The sequence below is a fragment of the Camelina sativa genome, chromosome 20 (assembly GCF_000633955.1).
Source record: "Camelina sativa cultivar DH55 chromosome 20, Cs, whole genome shotgun sequence".
NCBI lineage: Eukaryota > Viridiplantae > Streptophyta > Magnoliopsida > Brassicales > Brassicaceae > Camelina > Camelina sativa.
In genome coordinates this window covers 2,032,196-2,044,330 of record NC_025704.1, presented here as the reverse complement: position 1 = coordinate 2,044,330, position 12,135 = coordinate 2,032,196, and the positions used below count along the sequence as shown (strand labels likewise).

At 33.6% G+C, this 12,135-nt stretch overlaps 1 protein-coding gene and 1 pseudogene across 1 annotated transcript; one reads left to right on the top strand and one right to left on the bottom strand.

The window, feature by feature from the left end:
• LOC104772126 lies at positions 3,691-5,060 on the top strand (annotated as a pseudogene).
• Positions 7,300-10,459, bottom strand: LOC104768709 (probable mediator of RNA polymerase II transcription subunit 26b). The gene is made up of 8 exons (XM_010492741.2): positions 9,319-10,459; positions 9,163-9,231; positions 8,996-9,078; positions 8,843-8,895; positions 8,570-8,719; positions 8,179-8,471; positions 8,006-8,087; positions 7,300-7,906 (listed from the first exon to the last, which is right to left on the bottom strand). Exons 1-8 carry the CDS (start codon positions 9,817-9,819, stop codon positions 7,788-7,790), a joined length of 1,350 nt encoding a protein of 449 aa, XP_010491043.1. The 5' UTR covers positions 9,820-10,459; the 3' UTR covers positions 7,300-7,787.

Sequence of the window (12,135 nt, the reverse complement as noted above, 5' to 3'; positions counted from 1 at the left end):
CCGGAGAAGTTGTTGTGTTGGAGGTAAAGGTATTGAAGAGAAGGGAGTGAGAGTATATCAGAAGGTAAAGTTCCAAAGAGAGAGTTGGATCTGAGGCTAAGGACTTTAAGAGCGTCTAGTTTGCCTAATGTAGCAGGAGGGACTGAGCCGTAGAGTCCAACACCGGGAAGACGAACAGCTACAACGCGGCTGGTGCGGTTGGTGTCATCACAGGTGATGCCGATCCATGAGGTACAGAGAGAAAGGTTCTTGTTCCAGTTGAGTTTTGGTGGGTGTGGGACTGATGCTGCAAAGTTGAGAAGGGCTTGTTCGTCTGATGCTAAATCTGCTGAAACCGAAACAGCTGTTGCAGCGAGTAAGAGGAAGCAGAAGGAGGTGGAGGCGGCGAAGACAGTGTGAGAAGAGGTCATGTTTGAGCTAATTTTGGTTACTCACTCCATGAGATGATCTGTGTGTGAAAGAGAAAATTGAGTTTCTTATGAAAGTTTTGTACTTAGTGTTTTGTTTGCATGTGGTAAAGAGAGTTAAAAAGAAAAAGTGAGCTCAAATAAGATGAAAAAATCAATGATTAGTTGGTTTGAATCCATTGTTAAGTAAACATAATGAGTTGTTTTTAATAAATTAAAAAGGTAAGATTCAAAATTCGAAATTATATGTAAAGGAAAATAAAAAGCAAGACACCGCAAAGAAAGGAGGGAAAGAAAAGCAAAAGCATCCCATTTTTAGCTTCTTTCATTTGTTCTTTAAGAGACAAAAGACACTATAAAATTAAAGAATATTTTGCTTTTTTCCTTTGCTCTGCATTATACAGCATGCAAATCAAGAAAATAAAGGTAGTGATCGATCTCATCATCAGATTATTCAAGAATGTTTATAAAAATTAACAGCAAAAATGAGTTTAATTAGTATTCTAATTTTTCACTGGTCGTCCGATTCTACTGTGTTGCATATTTTGATACTATAAACAGTTATCCACAAACATTTACCAAAAAAGTAGGTTAATTATGTTGGGTTTTGAAGAGACCCGTCTGCAAGACTTTTCACCACTAAAAAAGTGAAGTGTGTGAATTTTGTATGGAGAGATTATTTACCAAACCAACCACTGCAAGTGGGGTTTCTATAAATTTGATAAATTGCATTTAACAGAATTAGGTGCATAAAGTGTCAAGAACACAAGAGAAGAGAGGATCAAAAATATTTGATTTATGAGAGAATATAGCACTGTATGGCTGTCTGTACTATGAGATTTGCTTTTTGAAGTTCTTCTCAATTTATTAGGTTGGTTTGGTGTAACTGATTGAATAATAGGTAATGATGGTTTATTAATCCATGAAGATTGACTATGAAGTGACATTAGTATTATGATTTTTCCCCTCTGCCTTAAAGACTCATGATTGAGTTCTTTTTTTACTGTTACAATTGAATGATTTTGCAGCAACCATCAACTGTCTTCTCAAATCTCTGAATATATGGACAAAAACACATCATCTGTTCCGAAACTTGAGGACTTGCTTTAACGATTAGATGGCGTTTTACAAAACAAAATAGAAAAAAGAATGTAATCCCGAATGAAGCAAAGTGAAGATAATGACCTATGCGCCTACTGCATACAACTCGCCAATGGCTAAAGCATCCGAGAGTCAACCGTACTAAAAAAAAATACATCATCACCATTGCTTGGCAAACGACTCTCTCGACATCCCAAATCTATAGGAAGATCATATAACAACAATTCACATGAGTCATCGATCGGTTCCCTCTAAGTTGTTTGATTTAAGTCCCATTCCCCTTTCGTTTTTAAGTCGGCCGTGAGTGTAGGTTGGGTTCAGTTTATTTCATTAAATTTTCCAAGGCAAAGGTGTATTTTGACTCAAAACATTGTATCCATTTAGGTTTAATGAAAACCCTTTATGGCTTTAACAAATATTAATATAGAATATGACATGTGCTAGAGAGCACGGGTTGAAATTCTTTTTTTTGTTTATTTAGTATTTTTTATTTAAAATATCGTGTATGTGATTTTTTTATTTTTTTATAAAGTTTTTTTTTTATGGAATACTATGATATGAAATCATATACTGAATATGACTTATGAAAATAACATCTATTATGTAAGATATATTCTAGTCAGTGCCGGTCCAGCAAAAAATGAGGCCCAATACGTAAACATTTTTTTAATGGATTTTATAAGATAAATTTTAAAAGTTAAAATATAATCTTAAGAGCTCATAAAATAGAGGCCTATTTTTGGAATAATAGATAGATAAAGATTAAAATTTGAGACCAAATCTTAAATGTTTTGAAAAATGAGACCTATATTTGCAATATAAATATTTAGTTGGGCCTAACTTTTTTACTAAAAATTTCAAAAAAAATTAGAGGCCCAATACGTTTGTGTCATAGGAATGTGCGGCGGGCCGGACCTGATTCTAGTATATCTAGATTTTAACCCGTGGTATAACGCGGATTAAATTGTGTGATAAAAAATCAATGTTTGTTTGTTACTTTTGTTTGATTTGTTTAGTGTTTAATATTATATATTGTATATTGATTGCTAATTATATTACTTAACCTATAGTATAGCACATATTAATTTTAGGACCATATAACCTATCAAATAATTAATCTTAGTTATAACTTATATTAATATTATATGGTCTACCAATTTGAAGTTGTGTACTTCCTTTTTATTAAAAAAGAAAATTCTAAATCTATATAAGCTATCAAATAATTAATCCATATAACCTATCAAATAATTAATCTTAGTTATAACCTATATTAATATTATATGGTCTACCAATTTGAAGTTGTGTACTTCCCTTTTATTAAAAAGGGGATTCTTTGGAATATCAAAAAAATAATCCATATAACCTATCGAATAATTAATCTTAGTTAGTTTTTAAGAGGATCATAATCCTAAATCTATATATGCTATCAAAAAATTAATCCATATAACCTATCAAATAATTAATCTTAGTTATAACCTATATTAATATTATATGGTCTACCAATTTGAAGTTGTGTACTTTCCTTTTATTAAAAAGGAGAATCCTAAATCTATATAAGCTATCAATTAATTAATCCATATAACCTATCAAATAATTAATTTTAGTTATAACCTATATTAATATTATATGGTCTACCAATTTGAAGTTGTGTACTTCCCTTTTATTAAAAAGGAGAATCCTAAATCTATATAAGCTATCAAATAATTAATCCATATAACCTATCAAATAATTAATTTTAGTTATAACCTATATTAATATTATATGGTCTACCAATTTGAAGTTGTGTACTTACCTTTTATTAAAAAGGGGATAAACACAATTTGAGTGTGAAAAGGTGATCTTAATATTTATCAAAATATGTTTTTAGATGAAGTCGTGTTTTTGTTTAATGAGATCATCAGATCTAGTTTTGATATTAATTTGCTCTTTATCAAAAAAAATATATATATTAATTTGTTAGTTTTTAATTTTCATAAAGTATTATTTTAAGATTTGATATCGTTTGGAGTCTCTTCCTATTCATACTCTATTTAGGAATCTTTCATCACTTTATAAAGTACCAAACTATCAACAAAAGATTTCCCAACTTTTCATGAGAAGCGTTTGATATTCTAAGTTAAGCATATCGTCTCGTCTCTTCGCTCTTTCTTCTGTGGTTTTGTTTTGAAAAAGAAAAAAAAGAATGAATTCCATGATCTCCACAGTCCGTGGAGTCCGTCGAATATTAACGCTTTCGAAATCGGAAACCTCCCATTCGCCACGTGACGAAGCCAAGGGTGACTTGAAGGTGTTATCAGTAGCTTGGAACCAGGATTGTAGCGGTTTCATAGTGGGAACAGATGGTGGTTTCGATGTGTATAGCTGCAACCCAATGATCAAGAAAAGCATCAGCCGTGCTCCACACGAATCAGGCTTCAAAACAGCTGAGATGCTCTTCCTTTCTAACCTATTTGCTCTTGTTGGCAACGGTTATAATAATTCCAAGTACCCTCCTAACAAACTCTTCGTTTGGGACGACCACATGAACTCTTGTTTCTGCCAACTCGCTTTTAAGTCAGAAGTTGTCGCCGTGAAACTGACGAAAGAACACATTGTGGTTGTCTTGAAACAGAACATCTATGTCTACAATTTCAACAACCTTAAGGTTTATTGTCTGATTGAAACCATCGTGAACCCGAAAGGATTGTGTTGCGTCTCTCACGTGGAGACGAAAGCAGTCTTGGCTTGTCCGGGTTTCATCCAGGACAAGTTCAGGTCCATGACTTGAAACGGAATGTAATCAAATTTATCAAAGCACACGATTCTGATATTGCTTGCATGACTTTGACAACCGATGGAAGTCTACTTGCGACGGCTAGCACGAAAGGAACTCTGATCAGGATTTTTAACGCCCTTGATGGTACTCTCTTACAAGAGGTAAATTACTTTAACCCTATAAATTTTATATTAAACCCTAAATATTTGCGGTTTTTTTTTTATGTGATTATATATGTTTTGTAAATTGCTTAAGTAGTTTGATATATATGTTTGGTTTTCTTGGTGAAGTTTCGGAGAGGAATGGAAAGAGCAGAGATCTATAACGTTGCAATCTCTTCGAATCTGAAATGGGTAGCTGCGTCAAGTGAAAAAGGGACTCTCCATGTATTTCGTTTGAGACCTGACATTCTTAGTTTTAATCCGGAGCCTTCGTCGTCATTCATAACAGGGATCTTACCGAAGTATTTGTACGAGAATGAGCGGTCGTTTGCTCAGTTCTCGTTGCCAGCTTCTACCAAGTTCATTGTAGGTTTTGGATCAGAGAACAATGTTCTTCTCGTAGGCATCGATGGAAGGTAAGCTTTAATTTCTCTTCAGTTTCTATGACTTTAGACTCTATTTTGGCTCTTTTTTGGAGAGTCTGAGTAATTGTTTTATCCTCATTCCGACCGGAAAATGTAAAGTTTCCGGAGGTGCAGATTTGATCAAGCAGATGGAGGACAGATGGTGGAGTTGGAACACAAATGCTTCTTATCCTTACAACAAGAGTCGGGCGACACATTGGTTGTGATTTGATCAACATTTAACTCAAACAATTTACTCTTTACTGTTTATAAAACTCAAACAAACAGTTTTGTACTATCTTCTTCAAGATTTCTTGTGAATAAATTATGTTGATTTTTTAATAAACTAGGAATTGATTTCCCCACTGAACACCGGTGGAATTACCTCATATATTATATTTTACTGGTCTCAAATACTTTGAGAACGTTGATTAAAAATATATATATATTTCCTCAATTAAGTTTCAGATTCCACCTAACAAAAAAATCAAGTTTAGTTCAGAGTTATGTTACGTTTATAAATACTGATTCGTATGAATGATCACATGTAATCATACTTGATGTTATAAATGGTGACTTCAACCTAACGAAATATAATGGTGAATCATTTTTATTACAACCTAAGACTCCAACAATTAACTCAAATTCTTTGAAAATTTCACTTAGTAATGTTAAGGTTTTATATCAACTAATCATAAATCTGTTGTTTTCCTTTTTTTTTTTTCTTTTTCTTTTGTACGCATAAATCTGTTAAGACTGTTAATGTTTGCGAACAATGTCGATCGGAGAGTATATCAGATAAGACCAAGTCAAACTCAAACAAGTTGACTAATATTATAAAAGTGAAATCAATCTTTAAAAAAAAAATTGGTGAACGTTCTCAATGATGAAAAATCAGCGGACTAACGTTAATATCAAACGTGAAGATATGGTAATTATACCAAATTATATTGTATCTGCCTTTTAGATCCCACAGCAATTAAAATCCTTTTTAACTGTTTCGAGTGAATATGCATGTTGGAGCAGACTCTTTTAGTTTGGGCCTAAACGATTCCATCAATCATCACTACCTAAAGATACCTAATATCTTGCATTTGGATAGCCCCTTTGAGCCGCAATATAGAGCTTACTATTCCCTAATTGTTTCATTTGTCAACTCTTCATGAGTTCATTCTTTATCTCACCATTGATTACGACGTAAGGAATTTTGGAAAGATTAGCTGTTTATTTATCTTAAATTGCACATTATATATAAAATGGTAACCTAAAATATTATATGTCGGCCGAACCGATGCGATACTTTTTTTTTATGTCGACTTCTGCATGTAAAGAAAAAACGCCGCTGTAGGTAATCGCTATGGTCAATTCACGAAATAGTCAAAATTTCTCAACTCCATATATTTCTTTATTTTCTTCACATGCTTCATTTATATTTAAGTCTTCCTATTCCATTGACTAGGAACCAAATATCATTAACTAAGAGCTACACATTATATTGAGTCATTCATTAATCCTATTAGAATGTTTCACATAAAAAATAAGTGTAAACTAAAGTACATGATATGTATAATCGGCCAACTATTCATTATAAATTGATTCTTAAATTAGTAATAAAATCCATGTTGATTCGATGGATAATTTATCACTTAATCATAATAATGACCCATCTTATAGTCATACTCCCAAAAAATGTAATTTCAGATCTAATTAATGTAATTACTAAAAATTTAGCTGCATCCATAGTATCATTTGAGATTTAAAACTTAAGAGCTTTGGAGTAAACGGTTTTTGTTTAACTTTAAGCTTATGATTTAACTTGTTAATTTTGAAATTTGCTAAACGTTAATAATGTCTGTTCAGTTTGGTATACAGACTACAGTTTTTGTATTTTCATCACATGCTAAACTTCTACAAAAACAACCAATACATCCTGTCCATACGATTTACCAACAATGCCAAAATCATTACGTTCGTTATTGTCCAAAATAGTAGGTGTTTGGGTTACTTTCTCTATCAAACTATAAAAGTACGTTTCCTTTTTCACAAAATAAAATCGTGACCATAAATAAGATTTTTCTCTCTATCCAAAGTATCCAACTGTTTGTTTTATTCTCTCCTTCAATAAAATAGAAAGAATGAAAGATTGGAAGGTGTAGAACTCCACGTGGTACATGTGGTGAAATGCGTGAACGCGTAACACCAAGATATATATAACAATACTATTATATTATATGATAACACAAACACGCACAAAGACCACAATGCAACATTCCTATCCATCCACGTTAACTCCCACCACCAACACCTTTCTCTTCTCTTCTTTTCTTATCCACCCACCTTCTTTAAGCCTTTCAATGCAATGCATCTTGTTTTCTATTTTTCAATTTCATATGCATAAATGATATAACAACATTTGGGTCACAATCACATTCATAACATTAAATATATTTACTAATTTGGAGAAAAAAATGTCGTCATCATTTCTCTATTGTGTCCCAAACCATTTCACATTATACTACTATACAAAAGTTAGGTGAAGAGCCGGTCTATTCGAATGAGCTTTTTCTACCTTCTTTTACAGTTTTTTTTATATCATATGTAAAAAGGGACCTCTCTCTGCGTCCCAAAACCGAAACTAAACCGGGACTGTACCGAAAAGTCTCAAGAATGTAGTAGAAGAAGAACACATAAAGTAACAATAATTGTGGGGATCCTATCTGCTGCAGTTGGTGAATCCAAGACAGAACAAAACAGAGGAGTAAACAGTTATGTTCAAAGTAAAAGTTATGTTGGAATCTGTTCTTTCTCCTCTGCTTGTTTTATCTCTCCAGCTTGTGGAGCTAGAATCTGTTTTACCTTTTATTGCACCAGTGATCGCTGATATGTGTGGTACGTACGTATATGTAGTGATCATGTCTTTCGCCATTGAGTGTTATTCACCATTTTGAAAGAGAAGAAGCTATTTCCGCCCATTTGTCCAATTCCTGTTGCCCATTCCAGGTCTCTTGAGCTGAGGTTTCTGTGCATTACCTTGCTTTGGGATCATTTCAAGTACTTGTATTGTTCGCTGCTTCTTGGCTGTGGCAAGATCACAAACATTTGTATGCTTGTCAGTTCATCTGTTCTCAGAATGTATTATAAAAACTTGTAATAAGAATGTAAGTATAAGAAACGAACCATTCTCGTGGTGCTGGTAGCTCTCTTGAAGTTTCCTCTTTGCAAACTCAAACCTTTCATCTGCGTCAAGACCTTTATGTTTCTGCAAGGGACAAGAACAAAAAAACACTATCAACTCTGTGTCCAAGAATATGATTAAAAAAATATATTAAGAGCTTTGTTTCCACACTCACTTCTTGTTGAGGTCCTGGAGCTTTCCGTTTCTGCTCTGAAACAAGCGGTTTCCTTTGGATCATGGGTTTTTCAGACTTGTGAACAGATACCATTTCGTTCTTCATCCTTTGATCTGTACTTTGCTTTGGAGGTCTCCTAATCCCATCAGAACCAGTAGCTGATGATGGCTTAATAGATCTAAAAGGAGCATCTTGTATCCTCATCTGTGTTCCCTCAGGTCTTCTCTTGGCGATATTTTGTGGTCTTCTTTCGTGTTCTCGGCTAGTGTTGTATTCCCCAGAGTTACGAGGATCTGATACAAACATCCCCCCCGGAAAGATTTAATCAACCGAACATATGAGCTTAAAACATGGTATCAAACAAACAAGAGAGTAGTTTGTTTTAACTCACTTCCATCAACGTCTAAGGAATCAAAGAAGTGTGAGATTTCAAATCCGTTTGGTTCAGGTGTAAAGATATCAACATCATATGGAAGCGATGGGAACTCCTCTTCTTCATCAACTACAGATGGGTTTGCAGACTCTGGTGTACCTTCAGCACCTGTTTTTAAACACAAAATTAGAACCAAACACTATGGATCTAATTCAAGAAACCATATATTATAAGTCATGTACGTAGCCTATAAGACATCATCAAAGGATCGTAAAGAGAGAGCGCAATTACCAGCAATTTCCTTTGTGGTATTCACCCATTGATCAACTAACTCCTTCCACTCTCTGCATAAACCACAACATAAAAAACTCAATCTCACATTCCAAAAGAGTAAGAAAGAATAGCCAAACTTATGGCTTAATGGAAAGATCAAAAAACTCATACGCGATAAGGGTCTTAGCGAGTTGGCGAATCTTATCAGAACCATGTTTCCTCAGGCCATTAACAGCCTTTCCAATTTCAGTACTCTGCGAGAATTAATCGCACAACCTTTTTAAACATCATCACTCAACTTCCAGATCAACAAAAACTTATTCCACCAAGAAACCAACCTTAAGAATATCAACATTCAAAGACATCAACTTAAGATGTCTCAAAGATTCGAGTAACACCGAGTTTGGCTGCAACAAGAAGAACAAAAACAATCAGAACACATTTTGATGGAAACTTAACAAAAAGATTGATTGTGACTTTTGTAGAGATCAAACCTCTAATTCTTTATTAAGCAAGATCTCTTTGATCCTACCAACCTCCTTAGAAATCACAGAGAACTCTTCAATCTCATCACTCAAAGCCTCAGCTTCATCAAATGTATAATTGCTAACAATCTGATTATTACTATTCAAATTCATCTCATCGATATGATTGTTATCTCCTCTGCTACTGTTAGCTTTACTCTCTTTACTACCACCACCAACCTCATAATCTTCCGCCGCAGCTCCACCACCGTCACCATTCCCTCCGGCGGCTCCAAGATTAGCCTCGTCGTCGTCCTCTCCGGGAACAGAAAGCTCGAGGTGGTCGCATCCGACGCAACGACTGACTCTACAGGAGAACAAAAGCTCGGCGATTTTGTCTCTCCTAGATTTGAATTTGTTAGGACAATCAGTAGCAGCGACCATGATCGCATGATCGATGATCCCGAATATATCGGAATCTCCTCGCCGGAAATATTCTCTCCAGCTCTCTAACGAACCTGATGCTTTCATTGCTTCCGTAACCGTAACCGTCAAAAAAAAATTGAAACTTTGATCGGTTTTTTGAATCCGATTTGATCGAACAAAATCAATCGGATTCAACCACAAAGCAATCAAGCAAAAGTCAGAATTTTTATTCTCAGAAGAAGAAGAAGAACAAAGATTTGGGATTATTACAATCAAAAGAGAGAGAGAAGAGCTTCCGAATCAAAAACTAAATCTACCCGCAAGATTTGATTTTTTTTTACTTACCAAAAAAAGAAAAAAGAAGAGATCAAATTGAAAGAAGAATGTAAAGGTTGAGACTTTGAAGATAAATTCTTGCCAAAACGATCAAAAACGATTTGTAATTTGATCACAAAGAATCTCAATAATGGGGATAACACACAAAATCTGTTTGGATGCTTCTGTGGATTTTTGTTTATTTCCTCCTTTTTTGAAAAAATTCCTTTTTTTTTTTTTACGAATCTGACAAAACTTTCCCGGAAAGCCCACAATGGATTTTCCCGAGAAAAAGAAGCACCGCAACGATGAGAAAGAAGAACAAAACAGACAAACACGAAACAGTTTTAGTTACGTTGTCTAATCTAAAAAAAAAACCCCCCACAAGTGCTCTCTCTCTCTCGCTCTACTACGTTAAACCAATGTACAATTCAATTCAACAAGAAAGCTTTTTTGTTTTTATTATATTTAATTTTAGAATTAAATTTTTATATATCGATCTTTGATGAAAGAGAAAAAAATATTAAATTTTTATTTATTTTTTTCTATAAAAGTCTCTGTATCTTGTTTGGTAAAAGAGATTATTATTTTTTATTTTTATTTTTATAATTAAGTTGGATTTTCTTTACGGCTTTTCTTTTGACCTGATCGGTCTTATTTGGCTTTTCATTATTTTAAAAGCGTATTTAAAAAATAAAAACTAAGTATATTCTTTTTTTTTTCCCACACCCACACATGCGTTGTACTTGAACGACGACACAAGTTAGTGAACAACAAGGTCAAACTCTTTTTGTCTACATTTTTTTTCACAATGAGTTTGTTATTAATGGATTTATATCACGTTGGAAACTGTCAAAAGTAAATTTTACTAAGAGACTTATTTAATGAGAAAAATTTTGAGATAATTATTTCGTGAAAGCTGCTGACAAAATATCTTTTGTCAACAATACTCTCTAGTCAAAAAAGTGATATGGAAATTTGTTTTGGTAAAATCCGATCCAAAACAAATAATTTCATGTTACACTTTTATTTTCATGTTCTTTTTTTTTTTTCTTATATCATATTGATATAAGAATTCGGATTAGGTACTTTGGTCAGATGTGTAAGACAGACAAGTACTTCTTTGTTAACAATGTTTTTAAGAATATTTTGTACTATGGATTAGGTACAAAATGATTTACAATGTTATAAAAATAAATCATATCATAATTTGGAAACCGTAAAGTGTTCCCAGTTCCCACTAAAACATCGACTATTTTTTATAACCATAGTTGTTACGACCAGAAGATGTGTAGAGTTTATTAATGGAAGTTACAACGATGCGTTTTTACATAGTAATTTCTCTTTTAGCGAATTAACTCCAAAGACATAACTATATGGCATTCATTGTCCCTTTTTGTTGCTGATAAAATCCGTTAGTCTCTTCCTTGTGTTTGCATTTTCTCGTTTTATATTTACATGTTTTAGCAGCATATCTTGTCTTTATATGATAACACAATCATATTCATAACTGTTACAATTGAAAATATATAAAAGAAAAAAAAAAGGTAAGAAGTTTGATTTGTGTTAACAAAGTTATGTATATAAGTTAACAGACTATCATCACAGTATTACTATAAAACAGCTTGTTTTGTCGAAGCACCAAGAAAAGAAAACCACACGACGTTTCTGATAGTGGGAGTTTGAAACATTGGTCAACAAAATCAACTAGTATATGATTTTTATATATATCGGGTATACGTGACAAAACGAAGAAGTAGTACGGGATTTGGGGCGGTGATAACACAGGCCAATCAGAATCTATTCACTCACCTTCAAACGCGTAAAAACCCTCCCCTGCGACTCGTTTTAATGAGTGCTAAACCTCACCGCCCTGTCACACAAAAACCACCGTTAATGTGACAGACGTTGGATTTAGCCGACACGTAAGCAGATATAGTGGCTGCTTTAGAGTGGACCCGATGAAACTGGTGCGTGTTTTGTTGTGTAATAAAACTGTGTGGGAAGAAAGAGATAACAAACAAACAAATCAAATCCATCTTTACCACGGACGGACGGTCTCATTTTACAATTTTTTATTTTACATTTTTTTTTTTTTTTTTTCAT

What these genes read in the sequence shown, in the direction of transcription:
- LOC104768709 (XM_010492741.2), bottom strand. Translation starts at nt 9,819, where the DNA reads ATGAAAGCATCAGGTTCGTTAGAGAGCTGGAGAGAATATTTCCGGCGA. An exon ending in CTCGCTAAGACCCTTATCGC is followed by an intron (nt 8,896 to 8,995) that starts GTATGAGTTTTT and finishes TGGTTTATGCAG; the next exon opens with AGAGTGGAAGGAGTTAGTTG. An exon ending in TTCCTTAGACGTTGATGGAA is followed by an intron (nt 8,472 to 8,569) that starts GTGAGTTAAAAC and finishes TGTTTGTATCAG; the next exon opens with ATCCTCGTAACTCTGGGGAA.